This window comes from Scatophagus argus, chromosome 17 (assembly GCF_020382885.2).
Source record: "Scatophagus argus isolate fScaArg1 chromosome 17, fScaArg1.pri, whole genome shotgun sequence".
Taxonomy (NCBI): Eukaryota; Metazoa; Chordata; class Actinopteri; family Scatophagidae; genus Scatophagus; species Scatophagus argus.
In genome coordinates this window covers 6944851-6972514 of record NC_058509.1, presented here as the reverse complement: position 1 = coordinate 6972514, position 27664 = coordinate 6944851, and the positions used below count along the sequence as shown (strand labels likewise).

The 27664-nt window shown below is 41.8% G+C and overlaps 1 protein-coding gene across 7 annotated transcripts in view; it reads left to right on the top strand.

The window, feature by feature from the left end:
- Positions 1–15580: 15580 nt before the first annotated feature.
- Positions 15581–27664, top strand: part of rbms3 (RNA binding motif, single stranded interacting protein) — a 249107-nt gene continuing 237023 nt past the window's right edge. For 3 of the 7 annotated variants that reach the window (XM_046417470.1, XM_046417469.1, XM_046417464.1), the window contains exons 1-2: positions 15601–15876; positions 18501–18689. In XM_046417470.1, the coding sequence (XP_046273426.1) occupies positions 18516–18689 (174 nt within the window). In that variant the 5' untranslated portion in view covers positions 15601–15876; positions 18501–18515. Of the gene's footprint in view, positions 15877–15970; positions 16222–17045; positions 17255–18500; positions 18690–27664 lie in introns of those variants that run through there. The other 4 variants (XM_046417466.1, XM_046417465.1, XM_046417468.1 and 1 more) reach the window with 4 other exon arrangements.

The window sequence follows — 27664 nt, the reverse complement described above, 5'->3', positions numbered from 1 at the left end:
ATCCCAAATGACTCAACTGAAACTGTAGACAAAAGACGAAAAGACAAAAAACAAAAAAAGTTCTTCTTGTAGGAGAGAAAAATGTGTCATAGACACCTTCACATGAGTGTGATGGCTCACTTCTCTATTAATCAAAGCCAAAATAAACCCAGTAAGGTACAAATCGGCCAATTCCAGAGCAATTATAAGACAGAAATAAAACAGACTAAACCTAACAAGAAAGAGGAGGTTATCAGTGTCTTGTGTCTACTCATTAAGCTCTTTTTGCACCAGTTATCACACTTAGGGTTGCAGGACTGATCTTGCTATGATAACAACTTGTCTTGTACTATTTCTGCCCTTTCAATGCATGGCTTGTTCTGTCAAACATGCACCATGTCCTAAATTAATTTAAAAAACAAGCGAAATCCACTAATGATCGGAGTAGAACATCAAACAAAAGAACTGCCGAGGTCTGGGGATTTGTTTTCATGTGATAATTCCGTATTTACAGCAACACATTTATGTGTTACTGCAGCGACATTCCTTCATTCTTTTATTTACCTGTAGGCCTCTATAACATGCTGACACTCTAAACACACCACTACAGGTTTTACTCATTTAATGTCTATCACTCTATTTATTATATACCGGTGGGCTGCAGCCTCAGATTCACTGAATCGAATGAACATGTGCCCAATTCAATACATTCACAAAGCTGTCCATTATATTCAAAGCAAACTGGCACTCTCTCACACAAACACACACAATAACCATTGACAGACTTCTCTCATCACATTTGAAAAACATGCTGCTAATGGGGGAATGAGGGACATGAAATCACTTTCAGTGGGACATAAAGGCGGCATTGTGGGGTGGCCTGGTGGTAATTACACCACACAGGCCCGCACTGAAGAAAGCTATTTAGCAATATGGCCCTGGCCTGGGCCTCTACCGCTGATCTCATTTGGCCGCATTAATTAGCTTGCTCTGAGCCGCGGAGCTGGGTGTTAACGCAGCGGCCCACTGCTTGGCTGGTTGGTTGGTTGGTTAGTTAGGATGACTAACGCGACAGTCTGTTCGGTCCTGTTGTAAATCTACAGGCCTCCTGAACTTCCTTACACCTCGCTACCCCCCCTTCCTCCATCCTATCAGTCAAAGACAGCTGGGGATACACGGAGGGCACGACTGCTCCCCATTCAGTGCATTCAGCATGGTGGCAGCCACCGCAGCACAATGGGCTGCGCCGCCTGCACCATTTGTGGAGGCAAGAGAGCTACCTCATTTTGTTTGTGCTTTAGATGAGTTCTCTGGTTGTAAAGATTGAATGTCTTCGCTTGTCTGAAGGAGGTTGAGAATTTCAGCTTGTTGTTAGTAATGTTAGCACGAGATGTTTAACATGCCGTCAGAGAATAAAAAAATATTTGAAGCTAGAGTAAGAGGGTTGCTTAAACAAAATAAAAAGATAAAAATCAAATAATTTTAAAAGCTTCTATTGCAGTGCTTTTTGATGCATTATTCCTTTAGAGTAAGTATGAAAGTATGAAAGTTATTGTGTTATTTAAGCATCCAGTACTGAGGGTGTTGCTTCATGTTATCACATCTCCGGGTGCATTTATGCAGTTTAAACTGCCCCCCCACCCACCACCACCAGCAAAATATATGAGTGCATAAGAACAAAAGGCCCAAAATTGAAAATTAAGACAGACATACACAGGAATAGAGATGATCAAAAAAGGCAAAGGTTCAATGAAGCAAATTTCCTTTCCTAACCATATAACTGCAACCGCTGGAAATAAAACACCACCATTAATGTTTTTGCAGAAGGAATAAAGTACCTCCAAATGACGTCAAAGTTCTCCTTTTCCGTCCAGTTTTAACACCTCAAACTAGAAAGACAGAAATTACAAAACCGTGTCTGTTAGCCACACAGCCCAAAATGGGAAATAAGCATAGATGTTGGCTTGATAAATATACATGTTTGGATCCGAATACAAGTGGTTTTAACAGTCGGTACCCAAGCATTTCTTCCTCTTGTTCAAGTTGTTAGAACCCAGAAGCATAATTATTACAGCTGAACAACAACCAAACTTTTTTGAAGGCAGGGTTTAAAAAAAGACGACGGCTGTGTCTCCATCTTCACGAACATTGCTGCTGCTGCTGCTGCTGTCTTACAACTCAGAACTTTTTTAGTCGTACCGCGCTCTTTTTCACACCACTGCTTTTTTGAAGAAGGTGTTAGTTTTTCAAATGCAGGACCTCTTATTTTTAGAATTCAACTCCTCATTCTCTCTTGTTTGTGAGAATGGTGTTTTTGTACAAATTTCAGTTGCTTCACAGTGAAACAGAGCACAGAGCCCGATGCTGTATGACACTCTGATGGCTAACACTTGACCCTGCGTCTACAAACACTTTTAATGAAGAGCTCAAAGAAACTCCCTCTACTCTGGAACTCAACCACATCAGAGACACACTTCAATCGATATGCATGTGCCATAAACTCACTTACTACTGTCTGTTTCTATGAACTGCAGACAAATAAATGCGCTAATGTGAGAAGAAGGTTGTCACTGCTCTGTGAGCCAACCAATTGTAATGTTTATACTGTATTAAAGGCTGATATGAGACGGGCATATTTTGCTCTCACCTCATTTCACCATTTCAATCGCTGTTGTTTTGTTGCAAGAGAAATAGAGAAACATAAGACTTAAACTTCCCACATTCATCTATAAACCCTAGCACAGAAGACACAGAAGCCATGGTGGCATATGCTGAAGGTGAGCCATGCGTGTCCACTAGGTCAGGCAGCAGTAGGTCATTTCCATAAGGTGCCGATAGAGCAGGTGATAGGAGGCTGCTGGCATGAGCGGGACAGAGGTAGCGGGGCAGATGGACCTGTCTTGCACTGACCATGTATCCCTGCACCCTGCTGGGGCCCCAGGAGGGGGCCGAACAGGCTCCCAGAAAGGACGGTGTCCCACTGAGTCCCTGGCATTGAGCCCTGCCCAGCCTTGGCCTGAACCCATCGCTACAGCCCCCCTCAAGCCACCCCACCACTCTCACCCATCCTTCCCTCTCCACCCCATCCTGCAAAACACCCTAAACGCTGACCAAGCCCTCAGGGCTCAGGCCAGCCTCCTGGGCTAACAATGGCCCAGACAACAAGCTGGTCCATGGGAAGGCCATGCCAAATGAATGTGCCAGGGATGGATTCTTGCAGGAAGTGTAACCGTGCTCTACTAAAGCAGGAGTGTATTCAAGAATTAACTTCAGTGTTGCCCTATTTTCACATCAGGAAAAGGTTACTGAATCGTATTGTCTAACAGAAACATGATTCAGATGTCTGAAAATGTATTTGTTCTATTGTGAAAGAGTAATCTGTTTATGCAGATGTAACTTCTCATCTTTTTATCTGCTGCTTTGGAGGTCCAGTCATTTTCCGTTATGTGGCAAACACACACAGCTTGAGCTGTGAATTTTCTTTGCAAGGTGACATTTCCTGGCTATGTGCAAATAAAGCACACACAGAAACGCTGTCACAGACAAAGACTGAGGTGGCTCCATGCAAGAGATGACATAATTTCCTATTAAATACAGATTTTCAGGTACTGATTTTACAGGTACAACGTGTAGAAATATAGTACAATCTAGTAATGAGTGGATGAATGTATCATGAATATATAACTGAAAGACATTACTGCTGAGCATGTCAGACAGTGTGCAGGAGCTGGGGCAGTGTAGACAGGGGGCCCGAAATCTCAAATAAGCTCTTCAAACTATTATTCTCCAATAGAAACTCAATTTGCACCACACTGGATTACAAGTTGTATTTATCGACCCATAGCTGCCTCTCTGCAGCTGCATGAAGCCTGGATAAATCATGAGGGAGGAGGTTGGTAGGGGGTTGCAGAGAAGTAGATTGGCGATAATTGGTTGAAGGACAGTATACAGTAATAAAGGGTCTAAATAGCCCAGCTTGAGAAGTTCCTGTCATGTTTTACCACTTCTATTTCCATACCAATTAAACCTTGTTGAAACTGCCATGATGAGAAAATGGAGGTGCAAAGGATGTGGAATAGCTAAACACATCAAAGCCTCACTCCACTTTTATTTATGTGACTTCTTTTTAAGGATATTTATCAGAACTATCACATTTTCAAGATATTTATCCAGCATGTCATGACTGTTATGAATCCTGGATGCAGCAGCAATAGAGTGAGGGATAACTGTGCTACTGTACCTCCAGGGAAAACTTCTCTTGTCTTGTCCTTTATATTTTAATAAAATTAATGGCTTGTTGCCAGTGTGTGCGCAGGGTTTGAGGTTTCATTTGAAATGATGTTTCTGATTAAAGTATGGATTATCTTCCTTCATTCTGCCCACCCACATCTTATCCAAATAGAGAGGAAGAGAGCAAATGATGGTGCAGGGGAAGAGAGATTGGGTGGTAGACTGGTAGATAGATGGAGATCAGAAAGATCAGAGGGATCGGATGGAGATGAATCTCTAGAGATATCTACCAGCGCTGTCATCCCATGATGAGCCACCTATAATCCACGAGGACGACTTGGTCTCATTTCAAAGTAAGATGGAGGGTCGCATTGATTCCACTCGACTGAGAGAATATCTTATTTAAATTTTGAATGTGAGAGCATGAGCTAGCCCTCGCCAATTTCAGTTCAGATGAAATTGGGTTTGGTGCACGAGATATTCTCCCGATGCCCAGCGAACCGTGCTGGGTGCAGTGTTTTGTCACATTGTGAAGGCTAAGGAATACACGGTCGGTGTTACGTGCACCTGCACAGCTGGAGGGCGTGCCCATACATGATGCCCCAGTAAACCCTAAACCTTGGTAGTCCCACATATCGTTACATGTCCATCTGCAGCAGGAGCCACACAAAAAATGGAAAAAAAAAAAAAAAAATCTATACATTTTCACTTGTGCCTTATATGCCATCACGTATCAAAAACTATTCACTGTGTTTTTGTACACTATGTGAGAAGGTGATCTCTCTGATGCCACTGAATATCAATAATTATATTATAAATGCAATTGACTGTCATACGTTCTGAAGAAGTCACATAAATTAGTCAGTAATATCATTATTAGACAGGTACTTGACAATGAAAGTGCTTCGTCTATAATGTATATATGTTACACTGTACTAAAAGATCACCTTTCACAGCTAGATCTGCAGGATACAAAGCTGAGAAACACATAAACGCAGGTGATAGAACTGAACTGCACGGAGTCTGAGGAGAAGAAGCCAAGGGGCCACAGCTGAGGAGTGTGGTCCCTCCTTGTTGACGAAGCAGGACTCCCTACTCCAGGCCCGTGTTTACATTTCCCTCCGAGTGTTTCCCCCCATGGCGCTCCATCCAATTCTCCTCAACAAGGGAGCATGAGGGAGCGGGGTAAAATGAGAGTGGGCTCATGAATGGAAGGGGACAAATTGACATGTGGCGTTTTGTGAGGTGAGTGCCCAACCTCTCGACCGCTGATTACCATTCGCTAATGAGCACCCCGGTTTGTGTGCTTCTGCGTTTCTCTCTGCTTCTCTGCAGAATGTTCTTTCTCCTCTCCAGCTTTGTGCAGGCCCGGAGTGGCCAGTGGACCATAGGTGCGCTGTTAATTGGGAGACGCACACATCAGTAATTACAGCAGTAGGGGGCCTTGTACTATACCAACTCCCTCCAATTCCCCTTCTTTAAAACCCGCCCTCCCCCTATAATTCAATCCTGTCTGCCCAATTGATCATTGTGAGGGGCCAGTTTTGCCCCTGGCAGTTTTGTCACTTTCTAATGATGCCTTTTCAGAGAGACAAGGCCTGTGTCCTACCAGCACCAGGACCAGTTGGGGCCAATCGTCTTCACGCCAACCTCAGTCCATCTGATAAAAAAGCTTTGCATTTATCCACCAGCAAACAGTGTGGATGCATTTTGGGACTGTCACTGGTGAGCTTAACAAACGTGGATCTTCGCCATCCTCTCACCCATTTCACCTCCTCCATTAGAAAATCCTAATGTATTGAACCTATACTGTTTTGTTTTGCCTTTTAAATAACACCACTCAAGACAGAATGAAGGGCAAATCAATGTCCAGATGTGACAACAGTTCTGTGCTGCAGGGATTAGCGGTAGACTGGTAAATGGGGAGATGCAGAAGCACTATAGAAAAAAAGATGAATGCCAGCTTAAAAGAAATGAACATTTTGTGATGGCCTAAACCTATTCCTCATGTCATTTATTATCTTAGCAAACAGCTGGATAATGAGTTTATGGTCTCAATCCCGAGTTTCAAGAAAACTTAAACAAAGCATGACATCCTAAAGATCCTCAAATGCTTCTGGACACAATTGGATAACCTTACAAACAGTCAGCACAACAAAATGTGAAGTAGCTACTTAACAGTAGAACACGCAGAGTTCAAACACAGATGAAATGTAGGCTTGCTAGGTTCCTAATGAACTGTAGCTTAGAAGCTAGCTTCAATCCATGGTAACCACAGTCACTTTTAGTTAGAGTCAGGAGTAAACACAATCACTTGTTAAAATGAAATATCAGCAGCACAGTAGTGCCCTGTATAGGAAAAAATAAATAAATTGAGCCTTGTCGCTCTAGTATGCATGAAGATTCAGCAGCCGGGTTATTTCAATGTATCAAACTTATAAAACAATGTATCAAACTACAGACTTGATATAAAGTCAGTGTGTGAATCCCATCCCATACTTGACAAACAGTTGTGATTGGCCTGTGACAAACCAGGACTGAGGGAAATCTGTCTGAGACGTCTGCCAGAGCAAATGAAACAAGAGCTTGCAAATTCATCTGGTTCCCAGGATGCCTTCAGACCAACATATGAATAATCAAAAAAAAACAAAAAAAACAAAGAGAGAGAAAATCGGACATGCTTATACAAGTCTGTATATGTCAGTTCCAGGAATGCTGTTTGATGTATTGATCTCACAGCATGTTGCAGGATCCTTGTCCAGTTGTGCCCCCCACCCAGATTGATTCAGCCCCCCCCCCCCAGGGACACCCCTGGCTGTGTCTATACGTCCCTAAACCTCCTTGCTCTGTGCTCAGTAGGCTAAAGACAATCCGTTGGGAATGTCTCTCACTTCTGCAGGCCACAGTTACTCAAAGTGAGCTCAGGACAGCAGGGAATCACAAGAGCAAAAGTTTCATTTTGTAGGTAATGGAAACATCGCCAAGTCAGCTGACAGTCGTGCTGCTGTGATGCTTAATGGTGTACAGTGCATAGGGATTGTCCATTAAAGTGTTAACAATGCTTCTTACACCTCATATGTTACATCCGCTCTGCACAGGCAACGAGCTATAAGAAATCCCAGCAGTATGAAGCTGCAGTGCTTCCTCTCCATACGCCGACACCACTCACTGCTGGAGCGAATAGCGTTCCGTTCCCTATGTAATTAAAATAATCGAGCCGAGGTGTTTTAACATGGCATTCTCTGCTTTGCTGGGCCATGTTTGCTCTGTTTCCTGCCCCGTTCGCTTCCCCCCTTATCTCTTAGACCCCCTTGAGTATGGCATTTTACATTTCTGTTTGTAAAACTGTCAACACATCCACTGGCTGTACTAACGTGTGATTTAGCGCCAACAGAGAGGAGGGATAGAGAGTGAGAGAGAGGCAACTGCATGAGATCTTGCACATTCTCAAAGTGGAATATTTTTTCACTGTTATCCCCCTAACCCCCGACTCCCCACCCCCGAAGATGCCTTGATGTTTGTGAAGTGCTTTTTTTTTATTTTTTTTTACCCCTATAACAGCCATGTTGTCTCTTCTTCATTTGTTACATTAATTTTCTCCATATTTGCATTTTTTACTTTTTACTTTGCATTTTAATCATAACATACAGAAATATTTGAAGCAGCACCTGTGTTGTGGCACAAACGAAATTATAAAAGGAACATATTTGGCAGAAAAGAAAATAATTCAGTTTATCAGTTTATAAAATACTAACCGGTGCGTCAGATCCTCCTCAATTCAGCTCTGCTGGCAGAGAGTGAGAGTGGAGAACATGTTCAAAATTAATTGGATTAATGTGTGGAGTCGAATTGTGTGTGTGAAATTTACACTTGTCACACTCCTGTCAAATCAGACATCCCCTGTCATTGCTAATAAGTACCTAGGGATAGTGGTGGCACCTTAGGAGTGGAAAAATAAACAACAGCAACAAATCGTAAAGCAGGTCTCTTTTTTCTCATTGAGACAAATATACAGCCCGGTCGTAAACAATATATCACACACACACACACACACTCATCCACATCGTACATGTGTGTTCAGAATAAAATCCTCAGTGGTGCAAGCAAAACAACACTCTCACAAAAACAAAAAATGGAAACAAGCAAATTTAAAACGCACTTTTTTGGAATCGAAATGTTGTGTCTCTGAGGTTATTACACATCTGCTGCATAAACACACAATTTACAGCAAAAGCCACATAAGCATCATCTGTCATACACAGCACAATAAGAAAAACCTTACACCCACACTGGTTCCCTCCACGAGCAGAGGAAATCCCACATTTGAATCACAGAAATACTGTAGCCTGGCCTTGGTATTGAGATTATTTTTCTTTTTTACTTTGTTTGGCTTTAATTTGCACCTCTGTTTTGCAGCTGTGAGAGGGGAATTCAGCTTCTGTCCCTTTGGAGAGGAGCACTGGCAGCAGAACATTAGCTCATTTTAACGGCCAGTGTAATAATCTGTGCACTGGAGGGCCTCCGTTGGAGGCTCTACTTTGCACTAAAGCATCGGAGGCTCCCCTGTCAATAACAAGACAGTCGCTTCATTATAGCTTCACAAGTCATCTATTTATTATCTATTGGCCCCATCAGAGGACGATGGAGTCAGATGTTACAATATATTAATCAAAGATGCACCGTTGTGTCAAAATGTAATTTTCTGCTTCAGGGCAGGAGACGTAATTGTTTGATTTGATAACAGAAGTAGATAATGTGTCCGCGGGCAGAACTGTACCCATTCTCAGGCATGTGTTTAAATTTAAGACAAGAGGCGGTTCGAAATGAAAACAAAAAATAAAAGGAAAAGAGAAGTGAGAGAGCGATTTGAAAGTTGTCCATAAGGGGAACCTCAGCGGTGTCAAAACCCGCTTCTACAATTATCACCAAATGTGCATGAAATAAAAGTACAAGCTCTTTATTTAATCTGACAATACACGAGTCTGACAATGCAATGACATCAATATTTTTCTGTGTGGTTTACTTTAATAGGAGCGTACTGACAATTTAATGCTTACGGTGTGAACTAGTTGAAAGGTTTTTTTTTCTTTTCTTTTTTTGAACATTTAATAAATGATTTCTGGAAAATAATGAATGCTATTTAGCAAAACCTAAGCAATAATTAACAAATGCGTGCTGTTCTTTTCTAAACACCTTTAGATAAATTTTTGCCTTTTTTTTGAGAAAGATAAAAATATGAGGGAAGCCATCTTGCTGCTTTTGTGATTAAATGTTCTTTAATCGGTCATTCAAACCCTATGATCATGCCTCCACTCAGAATTCCTTTAATCAACTTAAAACATTTCTTTAGTTGCTACTTGTACCCAAGATAAAAAAAAAAAAAATTAAAAGAGATGGCACAACACTTCTGAAGGCCTGAATGTGTGAATCCACAGACACGTCTGCATGAGCGTAGTGGCTTAGTGCCGATTATAGTTGCACCAAATGTTGAATAGGACTTTCAAAAAACACATTCACGAGAAGCTGTGAGAAATTCACTCACACCAGCAAATGCAAAAGCTGACCACAGCCAACAAAAGGAGCAGAGCAAAAAAGCCACATTTGCGAGCAGGCAACTGTAACTGAAGAACAGGAAGGGAGATGCAGAACACCCAAACACACACACGCACACACACACACAGAGAGAGAGAGAGAGAGAGAGACAAAAATAAAGATATATGACTCTCATCACAGTTTACAAAATTTTGTTCAGATCTAATAGAGGAGACATTTTGCAGGGGAGGAAAGTGTTATTATGAATGCTGATCATGACATAACAATAACGGAATAGTCAGACATATTTCTTCTTCTTCTTCTTTTTTTTTCTTTTTTTAAAGAAATTAAAAAATAAATTAAAAAAAAAAAAACAACGTCAGCAAACTAGCGGAGAGTCAAAGTTAACCACACGGAGGCAAAGTTCCCTGTCACACTCACAACAAGCAGACAGAGAAAGGCAGCACAAGACCCTGACAGACCCCTTTCACATGTAATGATTATTCCCCTTCATTAAAACTGCTAGTAACCCTGTTAGGCTGGAATACACTCACTACGGGTAATCGTGAAAACACTTTTAATCAACGCACAGAAACAGTAGAGACCTTGCTAGAATGCATTCACTCCAAATAAAGCAGGCTCTTTATAAACAGGCGCAGCAAAACAGCTAAGACCCTGATAAGACTCCTCACACTCTCCATGGCGAAACCTGCCTGTGAATGTCTCCTGACAGCTCCTTAGCCCTTGTTAGAGAGAATCACTTCCTAATGATTCAACCCAGCTTGGAAACATCAACACACACACAAAGTAACACTTGGGCATGCAGTTTTACATGAAGTAACATAGCCTACACACACGGTGCACTCACGCTGGTTAACTGGATCCACTGATGTGCAGTTAACACGACGACGTTCTGATGAGCTACAAAACAAGACTGGAATTAAAGCTCGTATAAAATCAGGAATAAATCTATGATAGATAGATAGATAGATAATTATTAATCCCAAGGGAAATTCAAGTGATCCCAAGGTAAATTCATATGGAGGTCCGTTGTACATATTTGGATGGATGTATTGGATATATTTTATCAGCACGAAGCAAAACTAAAATTTAAACAAAAATAAAAATTTAAAAAAATCCAAATAAGTTTTAGGCTCATTTTTACCTGATACTAACTTTACTGTGTTCAATACTTAATTTCTCCTTTATATCTCAGCAATCAAGTTGCAATCCTAACTGAAATTCATGCAGTGTTTGACATTTTTCTGGTTGGATCTTTGACACCTTTTAAAAAAATTTAAAAAAGCATCAGAAAAGGAATTGGACTGTAATTTTTCTACAGCTCACACCTGTGAAAAGAAAAAGAAATTACCACCTCTTGCACACTGTGGCTGACACAAATGTATGCATGTGCTTGCTCATCGGCACCCACACACACACACACACACACACACACACACACACACACACACACACACACACACAAACAGGACAGTTGACACATGGTATATCAGCAGGCGCAGTTCTTTTGTCCTCTTACTAGTTTTAGCAACATTACTGCTGCTGGAACACATTGGGCTTTTGTCCTAAATATGTATGATGCAAATGTTAAAAACAGAACAGAAATGAAGATTCATTTGAAATAAGTAAAATCTGACTATTATTTAAATATTAGAAATCTATCACAGAAACTTTTTCCTTTTCTGATATAATTTTTTATATTCTCCTCCATTTGTAGTCCCCTTCAGGCTTCAGATATTTTTAATATACCTGTAAGTATACAGAGATTGAGGTATTGAAAGACATGTATTCTCATCTTTGAGTTTACCATTGACCAATAAACACTGATGGCAAAAATAAATGTGTGACTAATATTTTTCAAGGTCCACTTCTGTGACTCAGAGGTGTTTATTCTCTCATGCGGCAGCAGCTGTATTTTGGTGGTGATCTGAAGCATGGAGTTTGAACTTTGCCTGAGCTGTCAATCATACCCTCAGTGGGTGGGGTTTGAGTCATGGGTGAGATGGTTTTGACAGGTATGATTCATGGCGAGAAGCGGGCATGCATGTGCACAAACACAAAGATTAAAATGCAGGCCCAAATAATTAAAGTAAATAATATTTGTAGGCCAGGGAAGAAAACGAGGGGTTGTGTTTCATCTCATTGTGGGGGGTGGGGGGGTTGCAGCTTAGATTAAATTTAATTTTAAATTTAAACAACAAAATCTCTTGACCTAACTTTCCCTTGCTGCGAGCTTCTTCCTGTCTGTTCAGGTATGCTACCCGCTCTCTCCCGTGTAAATCCATCTCATCCAAAACAGGCTTATCCCACAGATGCTGTCACTCCTTCATCCTGGGTGTGAGAAATATGGAGGCCAAAGGTGCTACTCTGTAATCAGCCTGGGCTGTTGCACCTCGTCCTGCCAGCGTACAGCGAAGCGTGCTGGTAACCGCCACAACTTCACAAGGCTGCCGTGTGACCCGGTAGCCACAGGGCCTCAGATGTCCTCTTCATTTGTCAAACGAGCGGCGAGAGAAAAAGGCTCAGCGGACACAAAACCACGCACTGAACAACAAGGTCTAAACGCTCTCTCTGACATGGATGATGTTCACTGCGGGATTAGACCAAATGGATGCTGCACGGCGTCAAAAATAGTGAAACGGCAGATGTGACATTGGTTCTATTTTCACTTGTATCTATTGGCAGTGAAATCAGATTATGAAATACAGCTTTCATCCAATGCTCTGTGTGTGAACAGCAGATTCCATGGCTGAGGCTTTTTCTGTCTGCCTTTCCCACATGCTCTTAACAGTGCTCTTAACACCTACAATTATATATTTATATTTATATTTATATATATATATATAGAGAGAGAGAGAGAGAAATGAAAACACTATTGGACAAAATTACTTACATCTTGCATCAGTCTGTAAAAAGCTTAACATCCTGACAGTGGCTTTTAGTGCAGGTTGAAGCTTCCCAGGAGTGTGGCATGCCACAACAACAGATGAGAGCAGCTTCACCACATTTCAAGATCCCTCTCTTAAGCTGCTGCTGCTTTTTGGGAGTTGATGTTTTGGATTAGGCAAAAAAAAAAAAACTTCAAATGATGAATTGAGACATTTAGTGGTTGAAAAATGTTGTCTCATAAAACCAACCGTAAAACTCTAGAATAAAATTTCTGAAATTGCTCAGTTGTTCCATTGATTATGATGTGCACCCAAGAAGAAGGAATGGTGATGTGTAAATCCGAGCAATAATGCATTACGTTTAAGGTATACAAAATACACAATGCATAAACTCCAAGCTGTAGTATCACAGTTTCCTTTACAAAAGAGCTCTGTTGCTCATGGCTTGATCCAAAGTCTCAAAGTGCCCCCTAGTGGGTCTTTTCTGTGTCTGCTCAGAAGAGGACCTGCAGAACAGTTGACCCTATAATAAGGTCCCAGCAGTTCGCTGCGCTAATTAAGAGGGCATTTTCAGCATGGAATCACAGTATAACACTCAGTGTCTTACACAGTGGAAGTGCTTCAGTTGTTTTCTGCACCGTAACAAACTGCTAAGTGTCTGCAAAAGTAAACTGCCTTTGTAGAAGATACTGCAGAATTTGTCAAACACGAGCATTGTGACAACAATGTGGAGTCAATAAATCCATCCACTCCATATTAAATTAAAATACTGATTTAGACTCATGGTAGGGTGAAAATAAAACAGTATATGGTTTCACATCAGCAAGCATATTACTTTAATCATGAATTATTGATCCCTGTAGGTAACTCATCTTTAAGACAGTTATGCAACGCTTTTGCTGACAAAAGGACTTGATTCTGGCTTCTTTACTCACTACGCCACCCTGTTAAATACTTTTCCAGCTTTGAAACTGCAGTTCATCATTGCAATTTAAACATGCTTTGCTTTAGGATTACCATATCCCAGCCTGTATTGCTGTAATTGAATGGAGGGAAAAGATAAATCGTCTGTGTAGAACATCCTCCAAAGCCATCAACTGATAGCACACTCTGCCTTTCCATTTCTCCATAACTCCTTCCCACAACACAACCTGGCACCTTTTCCCGCTGGCTGGCCCAGAAGGAAAACAATTACAAGAGAAGCGGAACAACAATAACCAGAAAACATCTGCTTGTACCGGCTGGGGCCACTGACATGCTCGACTGTGTGTCCCTGCTGGCTTACACAGAGGACACATGCCTGCCTGGATACGCTGAGAGGGCCCAAGCCTGCAGGGCCCAGTCTCCTGCTCCTCGCAACGCCTAACCCTCCGCCTGTTCGCCTGCCGACCCACCTGCCTCCCTGCCTGACTGCCTGTCTGCCTCTTCTGGCAACGGCAGCTCCGCCATAACAGATGAGAGCCCGCCTGTCAGAGCAGTTGCTCGTTTGGGTGAATTACCCTCTGCTTGGATGAGACGCTGCACCAGTATGGCTTCTAAGTTGAAGCAAACAGGAGGGCGCTGAAGATGGTACAATAGGCCGACACCCAAGTGATGCCTCCCTCATGTTGTGGCTCATCTTAGCAGATTGGAAGGCCCCATTTTGGGGTAAACACGGCACAGAATTTAACCATCAGAGAGAACAGAAAGACTACAAATAACTGCACAGTGGAGGATGAACATATCATTTACATATTGAGTGGCGCCTGCTGAGTCTTATCATCACTTCCTCCTGACACACACCCAACTCTCATACCTGCTGACACACAGGAGACCATATATAGAGTGTGGTTTGGTAGGCATTGTTATATCTGTATAAACTCAAAAAGGGTCACTTATGATATGCCTTGTTGTACTTAGTGTTTATTTGGTTTGTGTTGCCACCTTGTGGCCATCATTGAGGTTTACTGATAATTCATCTACAGTGGCCCATTTCTCTGTCAATCGGTTCCTATCGATTTGGGGCTGAAATCTTCAAGATAAAACAGAGGTGTCTCAAGATAAGTCAAGGACAAGTGACAAGCTTTTTCTAAAAATGTAAAAAATACTGGATACTTTACTGTCTTCCAGTCTCTTCCAAAATGAAACAGGAAAATTTACACGTGTCGCTTTTCATTTTAGTTTTAATATATATTTTGAAAAAAAGCTGTTTCTTAAGCACCAGTTCTCTATTGAATGCACTAAAGTAATACACATGAGATCAAATTACATGTCTGACATTGCACAAAATACATACAAACACATACCTGCTTCACAGATTAAACAATAAATCTATTTTCACTCAGCAAATTGTACTTCCTATTCACCTCACCTTCAACATTAGGTCGGCTCCTCCTGGAGCTTTAGCTGCTTTCACATACCGTAGGAAATATTAATGACACGCCCATTACTAGCTTAGTGGTGTGTGGCTTTGCAAACTATACACAGTTTTGCACTTACATTGAAGGAGGCATCAATGGCATTTCTGTTTTGCCTTTGCTGTTTATTAAATCTTTTTTGTTTTATGTTTTTTGTACCTCATTCAACTATATATACAATGTAGGCTAACAGTCGGAAATAAATTTTCAGTAACACACTTGCGTACAGTAAATATTACAAAATAACACACACGCACACACACAAATACACACTGTCTGCAGAGCTCTGTGCCTTTTTCTTCTGGGTCAAGTTCAAGCATAAATATATGTAAAATATATGTGTGAGCTATATATCGTTTACGTAAATATAAGAAAACGTGCGGTAACTTACTCTCAACTCCTCGAGACAGATCAGTACCGTTCGAGGTGCACCTGAAGGCACCATTTTTGACACGCGCTCGGTGTGTGAGGTGGGTGGGAGGGAGGAGGGTTTGTTTGGTGACAGCTCGCGGGGACACGCCCGCCGTGACAGCAGCAGCAACGGCGGCGGCGGCGGCAGGCTGTGCAGCTTTGACACCGTGCCCTGCCTCCTCACCGGTGACTGAGGTGTCTGTCTGCAAAGTTTGTTTTTATTTTGTATTCCTTTCTTTCTTTTCTTTCGGACGGAATAACTTCTCACACACCTAAATGAGCCGGTTGCCTGTTGTTCTGCCCCAGACTGTCTTGGCTTTCCGCGTCTGAGCAGCCAACAGAGATGTAAAGCAAGTTGCACTACCGCATCTTCCTCTTGATATGCTTCTGACATAACGAGGAGCCGAGAAGTGACAGAGGTATTTTGGCATTGTTTTGCGACTTGTTTATGTTAATGTAACCGCCCGCCATACGCTGTTGAAGCTACCATAAAGAGACAGCGCTGGAAGCCCTGTCAGCGGCGACAACCCCCATGTTATGATGTGTGCGAGTCCCTCGAAGACGGGACGGCGTTAGATAATAGATGTCGTTGGGGGTTGATTTTATATGTAGTTAGTGAAATGTCCATCGGAAACTGCAGCTTTATTCGCCTGTTAGAGTCATGGCAAAGCAGAGACGGATGCACATTAGCAACTCAGGAAGGAGCCAACTTTGAACGCGTTATCATCAGTCGCCATAAAATTTAGTGCCGACTCCGGGCCGAGGTAACTTGTTTCTAGTACAGGTAGCCTGCATAAGGGGTTTTGTATGATTATAGCTGTAATAATATGCAACATCATTGAGGGTTTGTCACAGTTTGGCTCGGTTAGGCTTATTGCAGCCATTCTTTTCTATTTGACGATAGCGCTTGCGGGAAAACGCACGTCACCGCCTACGTCACCGGGGTTAATTAGCATAGGCCAACAGGTGCGTTCACCTGCGATGTGTGGTTCAGCGGGCTGTCTCGCTGCTGCTGTCAATGCGCTGCGGCGTGAAAAAGTCTAGTAAAAAGGTCCTGCAGGACGCGTGTTTATGAGGCAGTTCAATTGAGAGAACAACAACTTGACCTTATAACTTATTAATGGCCGCAGGATGCAGAATAAAGCATCCCAGCGTTAAGCATCTGATAGATGGTCTTTGAGGGGGCGACTTTTTTCCACTTTGTTTATTCCTTCTTTATGGTTTTGGGGACTTTAAAAGCACTGTGCACTACTGATATAATACAGTGAAACCATAGTGATTCACAGCTCTCAGCACAAAGTCTCCTCGTCCTCAGATGCAGACACGTGTTCCTCGTCTTTCTTTCTTTTTCATTTTTAAATTTTAGATCTTGTTTTCGCAGCCAGCCCTCGGTTTGCTCAGCAGAAGCTGGTTTGCATAAGATTTGGTCATTCATCATTTGCTGTGAGAGGCAGATATGAGGTCAGAGGTCAGCTGGAAGGCATTCGTTTTGTGCAGTTTTTTTTTGGGGGGGGGGTTAAGTTCATGCTGCGTCTGAATGAACTGACACTGATTACATGCAGTAAGTGTCAGCCACAGGTTGAGTTGGTGAAACCGACTGTGTTCATGACAGACATTTTGCCTTGTCACAGCAGGAAAAGCACAGGTGAAACGGATTTCGTTATAAATGGCTCTGTTCCTTTAAGTGCCCCAGTAAGACATGACAGAGAACCGGGACCCTGGAATTAGCTCGCCAAAAAGCCCTGCAGCAGTCATTAGTGATATTCATTACACCTGTGCATCTCCTGCACAAGTGTGGTAAAAATATTCACTGCTTACTTTCAATACAGCCTTTAATAAGAGAAAAGAATGTTGCGTTCCCACGGTTTCTCATTCTGTCGGCTGGTGACTCATGACAGCTATTGATTATTTCATAAACAATTTGTCTAATATTTTCATGATTAACTGACTAATCACTCAGTCTATAAGATCAAATTAGTTCTTTTTTCCAACCAGCAAATCCTTACATAGCTTTCTATGTAAAGCTGGAACCAGCTGATGTTTGACGTTTTTGCTTGAAAACTGACTTAAATGATTAATCAAATATTGAAATAGTTGGCAGTTAATTATCTTTTGGCAGACTAATTGGTTAATCAACTTATTGTTGCAGCTGTGCTCAAATGGGTTTAATAATAGCAAGCCAACACATGTTTTCTTATGTGTTGTCATGCATAGTAAGAACAGAATTCTTTTAAAAACGTGGATTTCACTCAATTTTACAATATACGTTTAATAGCAAAAAAAATCCAGCGTTTATTTTTAAACATTTTACTTCAGCTACAGTATTATTATAGATGCCTGAAGCTTTAGGCACAGAACTTAAATTTAATATGCACTTTAAGTCTGTGTACTTATATAAACGCTAAGATAAATAAATACATATTTTTAACTTGTTTTTCTCTACGATTTATTTCGCCATACATCGTTCAAACATATTGAAGTGTAATGAAAATATAATCTGTAAATCTTGTGTAAATCCTTTTCCTTATCACAACGTTTGTATTTTACTGCTAACTGCTGGCAAAAATAGTGCAGTTGTGTGACAGCACAGTTGTAAAGCCTCGGCATTAGAGAGCTCGCCAGTTTCAGTGCAAATGCATGTTCATCAGACATTTCTTCATTATCACATGTGCTCATCAGCACCAGTTTCAGATCACTTTGTATATTCTGAGAGATGGTTGGGAGAGTCAAACGCCGTGTCCACACACAGAAGGATATTTTACTAAACAAGTATTTTCCTTGAGGTTTTTTTTTTTCTTATTCGCCTTTTTAAAGTCAAAACTGAAAAACGATGCCACTGAGTGATGCCTTTGTGAAGGAGCACAGGCATATGATGTTTTCCATCACAAGTGAGCAATACAAAGAAAACAGTAAACAACAGAGTGGCGAGCAAGCTAGTTTGCCAGCTTCATTTCTCACTCTCTGATTTGTCTGGCAAACACATGGCCTGGTCATGGCCTAATTAATCCCCTTCCCCACCTTCTCCATCACCTTTCTTTTCAAGGCCCTGCAGAGGAAGATGGAGGTCCAGAGTGGTGTTCAGCAGCCGGAACCCCGCCCTCCGGCCTCTTCTAGACCAGGGGCCAATCAGCAGAATGAATTTGACGACAGAGAGGCGGATATCAGTGGCAGGCCTTCCACTGACAGCCACAGTAAGGAGATGCAGCCTGCAAGCCAGACAGATGAGAAAAAAGTAAGTTGCAGACTCCCACTGCTGCACATCTGCGGCCTCTGTGCTGTGTGTGTGTGTGTGTGTCTGTACGTGTGTGTGATGAATGATGAGATCCTGCCTGTCTGGTGAGCTAATATGGGTGACATTTGCTGAACTTTCACAAAGAGAGACTTCCTCATTCACAGTGTAAAAATAATGTAGGTAAGTGGAGTGGAAACCGCTGATAACTGCACAGAAGTGGGGGTTATCCAGCGCTGGAAGAACCTGTTTGTTCACCAGTGTTGCAATAAAAAGTGAAACTGTAGGCACATTTGGTCTCTTGTCTTCAGCGGTTTCAAAGGAAGTACCTAATGTGTTGTTATGTTGCCATGAACACGGTTCAGCACATACTGCAAACCACAGCTATGATGCACAGTTTACAGTTGCTTATACCTGTATATACGTACATACCCAAGAGGCCTGTGCAGTCTCTGTGTGTGAGTGGTGAATCTCAAACACATCAACCCTTTGCCATCTCGGATCCCTCTGCACGTCCAAGAGTGACAGTAAAATCCTAGCTGGCTCTCTTCCATCTCAAGGATGTCAGTCATGCTTCTCTGGCAGGAGCCAGAACCTCTTTTTGTCAATCAGCCCGAGAGACTCTATAGGCTTCGGAGTAGAGAGGAGATAGAAGCAGAATAAACAGAACAGATATATGAAAACATTCACTAGATGACTGGACTGACTGTTACTGGCAGCGCTCAATGGGGTGCTTGTCAAGGCTTGCTGTATCAATTTTGAGTCTTTTGAGCAGACTGAGCACACAGTAATTGACATAACCCTTTAAGGTCTTTATCTTGACAAGCTACAAGTGCCTCTGAAGCATTTGGATAACAGCACAAACTATTGAAAATTTCAAATAATGTAAGTGTTTTAGGTGTGGTGGACGCTTGTTCAAGCAGGAGGCATTTATTCTCATATAGGATGTGCTGTTATTATACATCTTAGATCTCTTGCTATTTTGCCAAATTATCATCAGACAAAGGTATACAGACACTCTGAGCATTCAGCATACCAAGACATTTTGGACAATGCTATGCTTCCAATTTTTTGGTGAAGGCCCTTTTCTATTCCAGCATGACTGTGCCCCAGTGCACAAAGCAAAGCTCCATAAAGACATGGTTGAATGAGTTTGGTGTGGAAGAACTTGACTGGCCCACACAGAGTCCTGACCTCAACCCCATCCAACACCTTTGGGATGAACTGGAACAGGAGATTGCGAGCTTGACCTTTTGGGTCCAGCATCAGTGACCTCACAGTGACCTGACCTCACAACTGCTCTCCTGAATTTTTATCTTTTTTCCATCAATTCACATAAGTCCAATTCCACAGACATTTTTTAGGGAAATTCAGCAGGTTGGATAAAACACGAGCCACATTTTTCTGTTGTTGATTGTTGAAGCACCTTGTGCTCTTCTTGAGCAGAGGTTTTCTAACCAGCGTCAGACAGTTGTTTTTCTTTTCAGTTTTACGGTGGGTGTTCCCAAGTGGCTGACAACATGGCCACAGTCTCTGTCATTACACCTATGTGGGTGTAAGGGTGTGTGTTGGAAAGAGAGGGGACAGGCCAATCTATATGTTTGTAGAGTTTTTTGTACTCTTTTTTCGGTTAATTAGCAGTTGAGTCAACACCTACTGCAATTTACTGAGTCTGGCCATGGGAGTGTGTCTGCCTCTGACACCACCTTAACAACCATTTGGCAGGCTGGCTCCAGCTGCCGTGGTGTCATTGATTGGTCTGGAGAGTTTATTCATCAAGCTGTCATCGGTGGAAGTGGACCAGTGTTCTTGTCCTTGTTAAAGGGTGCTTGCCTGTAACATGCCCTGTTGTTTATTAGTGATACATCTTAGAGGATGAGGTGGCACAGTCTGACTCACGGTCTCCGGCTCAGAGCTGCTGTGGCATATGAGGCCCACAGTGCAGTCAGCTGTTGCTTAAAGGTTAAGGAAGTCAGCTGGTGCAAGTAAATTTGTCAGTTTGAATCCACAGACTCCCAGACTGTGTCTGGAATCTCAATACCCAGGGGCAAACACCATTCAATGGTTTAAAATTCATTTTACTCTCAGCGATGTACTGATGAAGTACCCTTCAGTGAGCACTTAATCCCAAAATGCTCCTGGATGTGATATTATCTACTAACTGGTGTTGTGCAGGGGGAGTTCATGTCTCGTGAAGCAAGACGGTAGTGGATGGCATGTTTTTTTCTTTTTCCACGTTTTCAGGGTCAGAATCATCTTCTCATCACATGCAGCTTGGGTGGTTTCTGTCAACGCTCTATTCCCGTGCTTATAATGTTTGCAGTATAACTTTTATATGCTGACTTTTATCACATTTCTTGTAAGATTTTTACTGTCACATCCTTGTATTTATTCTGTTAATCTGTGGTGTAGGGTTATATGGGGCCAGGGGTGTTGTGAGTAGGCCATTGGCTGATACTAGAGCTGCAACAACTAGTCGATTCATCGATTAGTCAGTTGAAAGAAAATTAGTTGCCAGGTATTTTGATAATCTGTTTCCGTAATTTTTCAGTGGGTTTTTGTTTAAATATCAGGAAAATTAGTCATTAAGAACATCCCTCCATGAGAGAACTCATTGATCACTCGATTGGACTAAAGAAAGACTACAGTGTCAGGCACCCAGGTGATTAAGTACTGACGCTGTCGGTCCGGGGCCTATGTGTAGCTCGACGCGGGCGGCTCCAGCCATTGCCATCTTCATCATCAGCTAATTGGAAAGGTGCAGGTTGCCTCAAGTAGCCATTTGAGAAACTGCAGATTTGGCCAGTTCCAGGTTCTCACTAGATCCCCTCAACAAACGTGTGTTTCATATATGAATAGTCCAGGGAGATCAGGTAAAGTTTTAATTTCAGGGGTTGACCCGAAAGTCTTGGTTGAACCTGCTCTTTAACCTCAACACAACCTTTGCTGTAGCCTGACCTCTGTGTTGACGCGTGACACCAACTGAAGTGCAGTATGTGACCTGTAAACCACCCAAGGGATTATTTCTGCTAGCGTGCTCTGCCATGATGGCATTGGTTTGTGCTCATTATTCTGCAATTAGCTTTGTTGAAATCTCAGCTGACTACCACTGCACTGATGATGAGCTACAATGCTGATCTGAAAATTTGCGCTAATTGGTGTCATAGCAGCCTACTGACCTTTAACTCATTAACTGCACTGGAAGCAGAAATAAGTCGGCGAGCGCAAAGCCTGTGGCTCCACATATGAGTTAGCTTGCTGATTGTGCACTTTATATAATTATTCCCTATAATAAGAGCTTGTGTGAACGAGTGTTTGTTTCTGTGCTTGTGCCGGACTATTTCAGACTTCTTTTTTCATCTCCCATATGTAAAACAGACAGATCTGCGGTAATTTGTGTTTTCTTTCCATTAGAAAAGAATCACTGGGGATTGAGCTTTTAGATGTGGAGGGGAATAATAGTGCAAGTGATTATTGCTGTCATATTTGATTACACAAATGAGAAACATTCAAGAATAGAGAAAGCAAATTATATTAAATTGCTCCTACTGACGAGTTTGTGTACACTTCCAAATGAGCAATCAGAAAATTGAAATCTGTGCTGATGTTACGTAGAATGAATTCCATGTTTGTTAAACAATAAAATGAACTTGCGTAAGCTGCAGTCAGATAAGTGGAACTTTCTTGACTTTGTGATGACTCGTCGTCCAGATGCTCTCAGGACGTTTGCCTAATGGCTTCTCACTCATCACGACTTTTAAGAAAACAGGAAAAGCAGATGGCTTCTCGCCTTGCTATGCAATCTGGCTTCAGCTACGTGTGATTCACTGTGATATTATCTGTTCATAAACAGGATTAGTTATGTTGCCTGTAAAATCTGACACTGGTTAGCTGTTTAACCATTTGATTTGTCTGGTAATAATGGCAGATCATAGGATAAAATGTACAAAAAATGTGTGCCATGGAAAGTTTTTGTCTTTTGCGTCAGCTTTTGCTGGAGTGCAGCACGGTGCAGTGAGTTGAGGTAAATATGGACAGACACGCTGAACACCACCTCCACAGCCCCTCCTCGTCCTCCACTCTACAGATTACCTCTGTGGTAGCTAGCAGGGCCCAGATAATTACCTTGTGTTGCTTCTCCTCCCACACTTTGCTTTTGAAGTCAGGGCTGCCTAGCTGCCTCAGCTCTTGCAGCGTCCTGGCATGCCATCGATCCCACACCCCTCCTCCGGATATGAATCGGTAGTGGAGAGGAGAAGCCCGGGAGGCTGCCCCAAGCCTCTGCAGGTTTCCTAAAGTGCAGGTTAATCAATATGCCAGTATTCCTGATCATGAGAACAACACAGTGTGCACATTTCTGTAATATACACTAACTATAAATAACAATGTGCTCTTTGTAAGGTAACTGGTACCTTGTCAAATACTGTAATTTATAGATACAAAAGACTGTTTTTTATTTCAACAGATTGAAAATGCCATAACCAAAAGATTTCCTTTGTGTGTGTGTGTGTGTGTGTGTGTGTGTGCATGTGTGTGTGTGTGGATCCTTCAGCATGGCTGTTCAAAACTTCCACCAGATGTAGCGACCTTTTAAAAAGTCCTTACTGGTGTTGAGAAAATGGTTGGCTTCTCTGTTCAGCTGTGACAGAAACATAATATAAATTTTAGCTCTAACTGATATCTTAATCCTTTGACAGCACAGATATTCACTGCAAAGCACCAGACTCTTTCCAGGAAAATGCCTTTGCAGATGATTTGCAGAGATGTGAACCACAGGCAGATATTCAGTACAACTGAATATTTGCGGCGGATGTGATAATCTCAATATTGTAATGTTATCCTCAGCACGATTCAAAGATTTTCTTGTTAATACACTATAATTTGAAGCAGTCTCGTCTTGACTATACTTGGGGAATGTTGTTGGCCTGATCCTGCACAGATTTGTGATACAAAATCCTGATTATAGTTTTTTACATGCACCTAACTTTCAAATTGATAAATGAGTCCAGTTTTAGGTAAATAATTGAAAACCAAATGGCATTTAACTTCAATACCAAGTTTTTTTCAAGTTGTGTGGTGTTTAATAGAAAGAGTGGTGAAAGGCTTGTCTCTTTAAAACTGATGAATCAGGACAGATTGGACAACTGATTTCATGCTTGTTCCCAGCGCGAATGAAATATAGGATCTTAAATGCAACATTTTCATCCAACAGACCTTTTTCAGGTAGGGCTATCAAACACAGGTGTACCTAGTAGTATTAGTACTGGCTTTTATAGCAGTATGAGTAATAACTGCTTTTCATTTAGGTTTTTCAGTGTGGGGTTCTGGTACAGAGATTTTGTAATAGCATGAAAAGTGCAGGTGCAATTCATAACATTAAAAATGACTGCATTCCATATAGGTGAGCTGGTTCCAGGGTGCTGGTGTTGTATATGCTGGATCACTGACACGGCTTACTGGGACACTGAGTGGAGCTGAGCCATCGTGAACAAAATGTGTTTCGCCTGTGCTTTTACTGCCACAAAAATGGTCTTTTTCATGTGTCAGTATGTCAGACAAACAGCACAGATGCAAATCAACAAATTAATATTGGCTGAGTTCCATTTTGTTATGGTTTCAGGGTATACTGGCTCGCCGTCACACTGTCATAACTTACTTGGATCCTTGCATAGAAACAAGCCATTGTTAATATTATGAGTACACCTGTACTTTTCATGCCTAACTGAAACGTCTTTCATTAAAAAAGGCCTGTTTCTTTGATGAATTGCAGATCAGCTCTGTCGTTGGGCCTAAGCTATTTCTTCCACCAGTATCAGAAACAGACTGATGCTGCATTTCACAGACCAAGAAACAGAGCATCCGGGAGATGTTCCTCTGTATCTAAGTATGGCCACGCTTCGACAGCCAGCTTGATGAAACGTCTGCAGGGTGCTAATTTTGCAAAAACTGTAATGAAGCGCTGTAGGAACACCACCAAAATATCCAGGCACGAGTTGAGGTGATGCAGCATTCAGTATTCGACGTGGAAACGACTGACTGTTACTGCCCAGGCATGACTGAACTCAAAAAGTTACCAAGCATAACTCGTGACTAGGTTCTAAATAAGGCAAAAAAACAAAAAAAAAGAAGATGTGTCACTTGAAAGCAAGCATTTTAGAGACATTAATTTAAAAAAAATATTCTATTCAGTGATGTTGTTTGACAGGAGAAGCACTATTTGTACTGTCAGAACTTGTGCTTCTCTCACACCGAAGAGAACGTACAGTATTACTATCAGGTGAGGTGAGGTAAATATATCGTCTCTGGAGTGTCCAGAGCAGGAAGTAATTGGGTTAGCTCCTGGTTTGGTCACCGGGGTCAAGCCTTAGTCCATGATCTCATGTATTAGGGACGGATGATCATTAGAGAGAAGGTGAAAGAGCATTACAAGTTGCTTTTTAAATCCTTTGCTCTATTTGTGATGACTGCATGGATGCCCGCTGTAAACATAAAGCACAATCTGGACCTTTAGAGATAGTGATATGTGTTTAAATGCAAATGAAACCTCTGCAGAAATGGTACCGGTCATTCATTTTTCTTTAGATAGCTCTTTTCGAAAAACTGTAAAAGATTATTTAGTAACAGCAACACTATAGATTGTAGGAAATGCTAATCACTGTGACTGGTATGCTATTTCATACACTTTATGACTGGCTCTGGCTATTTGTAGAGACTTGATTTGTGCTCCTGGTTGCTATTTTAGTCCACTGGCTCTTTAATCTGTCATATAAAAGTCGAGAAGATGATCAAGCATATCGTGCATCAAGACCCAACCTCTTTTATTGGCTCTGTTTATCTCATCAGTGCATTTGATTCCTCTGTTCAAAACGCACTTTTAGTATAAACATAGACGACACACGGGCACTCAGCACTTGCACACAAACACGCAGACAGGCACAGACTGACACACCGACCAGCAGATCACAGGGACCTTATTAGCTGCTGTCACAACACATTTATCCCACATCTGTTTCTGGGAGCTGTCGTGAGCGAAGCGTTGCTCTCCGCTGCGAAGTGGCAAAGTGGGCTCCACACTGCGTTTTTCATCCTCTCTAATGGAGAACGATGGTATGGGTCCCGGCCGTCTCTATCTGTGGCCCTGTCCAAACAGGGGTGATTTCTGCCCGAAAATAGCCGCGCTGTCAGCTTGCCTTAGTTGCTGGCCCCGCTGAGAGTCAGTTAAGGGGATCAGTGCTCGCGGGAATGCTTGGCTCTGTGCTAAGACACGGTGCTTGTGACACATTGCTTTGATGGGATCACCGACTGCTCCTAATCCCCCCCTCAACGCAGATGACCTCAGGGGCTCATTGGACTCCGCGGACTCACCAGTCATGACTCCGGCCATGCCTGACTTCGACATCCTATCCAGTTGACCTTCAGCCCTTACAATCACAAATGGCGTAGCAACATCATTCAGCTTTTTGGTTGACAGGTGTCTTATCTTTTCTAAATATAACACAAGATGTTTTAGGATTCATCAAAGCAGCAAAGCTTTTTTTTTATGCCTGAGATTCTTTTAAAGCCATGAACTACATAAATAAAAACACTAGGGCTGTTGTGCATTTAGCTGGTTCATAATGAAATATTTGTTGGACGTGTAACTTGATTTGTAGGCCAGCAATTTGGCATGGGAGGGGGGAAGCATGAGAACACCCAGTTTAGGAGGCCATCTGGAAAGACTTTTGCAGTGATTAAAAAAATTCAGCCCCTTGCATTTTCATTTTTTAATGAATTGTGCACCCTGTGGATGCTTGCTGCTTTTGGGTGTGTGCGTGTGTTACAGAGCTGTGCAGAGGCATGTGTGTTGTCACGGCTTTTGTGTTTGACTCAGTGTCAGTGCAGGGAACTGTTCACTCTTTCGGTTTGTGATGACTTGGCAACAAAGGAAAGGTCAAGGAAGACTTGTGCAGCACGCCCAAAAGTGCTGGATTAGCAGTAGTCAATCCTGGTTTTCACAGGGTCGAATTTTTATTTGAGAGTTTTATATGTTGCCAGAAGATATGTTTAATGTTCTCATTTCTGGCTGTGGACTGCACATCATGTGGCAAGTCATAAAACTATTATGTACAACATGTTCAATAGTTTGTGGTCGAATCTAGTTTGTGTTAGATTGTTTGTGGTGGAGTTGCAGAAATGTAATATGCAGCTAAACAGTCACTGCCTGAAAAGGAATGTTAGTGGATTACATGTTTAACTAATTCAGATATTATGTGGCCTGCTTTTTGTGGCTATTCTGCATCACAAAAACGTAATCATACAGTATGTGTGATTATTGTTTTGGGTGAGCTGATTTCAGGGTGCAAAGGCAGCGGAAAAGCTGGAAAAACTGTTACTGTTCTTTATGGTTCTCATATTTCTGCTTGGCTGTTCTTTATCGATTGCTAATTTTCCATAGCAAAATGAAAACAAGTTTATTTAATGCTGCTTTTTAGGCCTTAATTTGTATGTTGTAACAAATGAATGAACTCATTACATGTTGGTTTTATAATATGTTAGACATAAAAAACGTTTCAATAATTAAGAAAACATTTCTGTCATTTTTTTTAAACTTTCAGGACAAAATATCTTTTACTGCCTATGGCTGAAGAAAGAGAAAAGCAGACGCTGCGCTTCTTATTATTCATGCACTCAAACTACTTCTACTTTTGATTCGCTTGTGTTTTGTTTCTAGCTCAGGTCAGACCCCAATAAGTGTGGAAATTTATTAAAATTTTTCTGGCGTGTGGGAATCGTTTGTATACTCCTCGTTATATCCAGGCCATTGTGTCACCATATCGCTTATATTTGCAGTACACAAACTTTCCCATTAAATGATGGTTGTATTTGATATAATTTTGCATAGAATAGAATTATACCTTGTCTTGTCATCATTAAATGAAAATGAGTATGCTCAGTGTTGTCACTTTAAGGACACAACATCCTGACTCAGAATAAGTGCA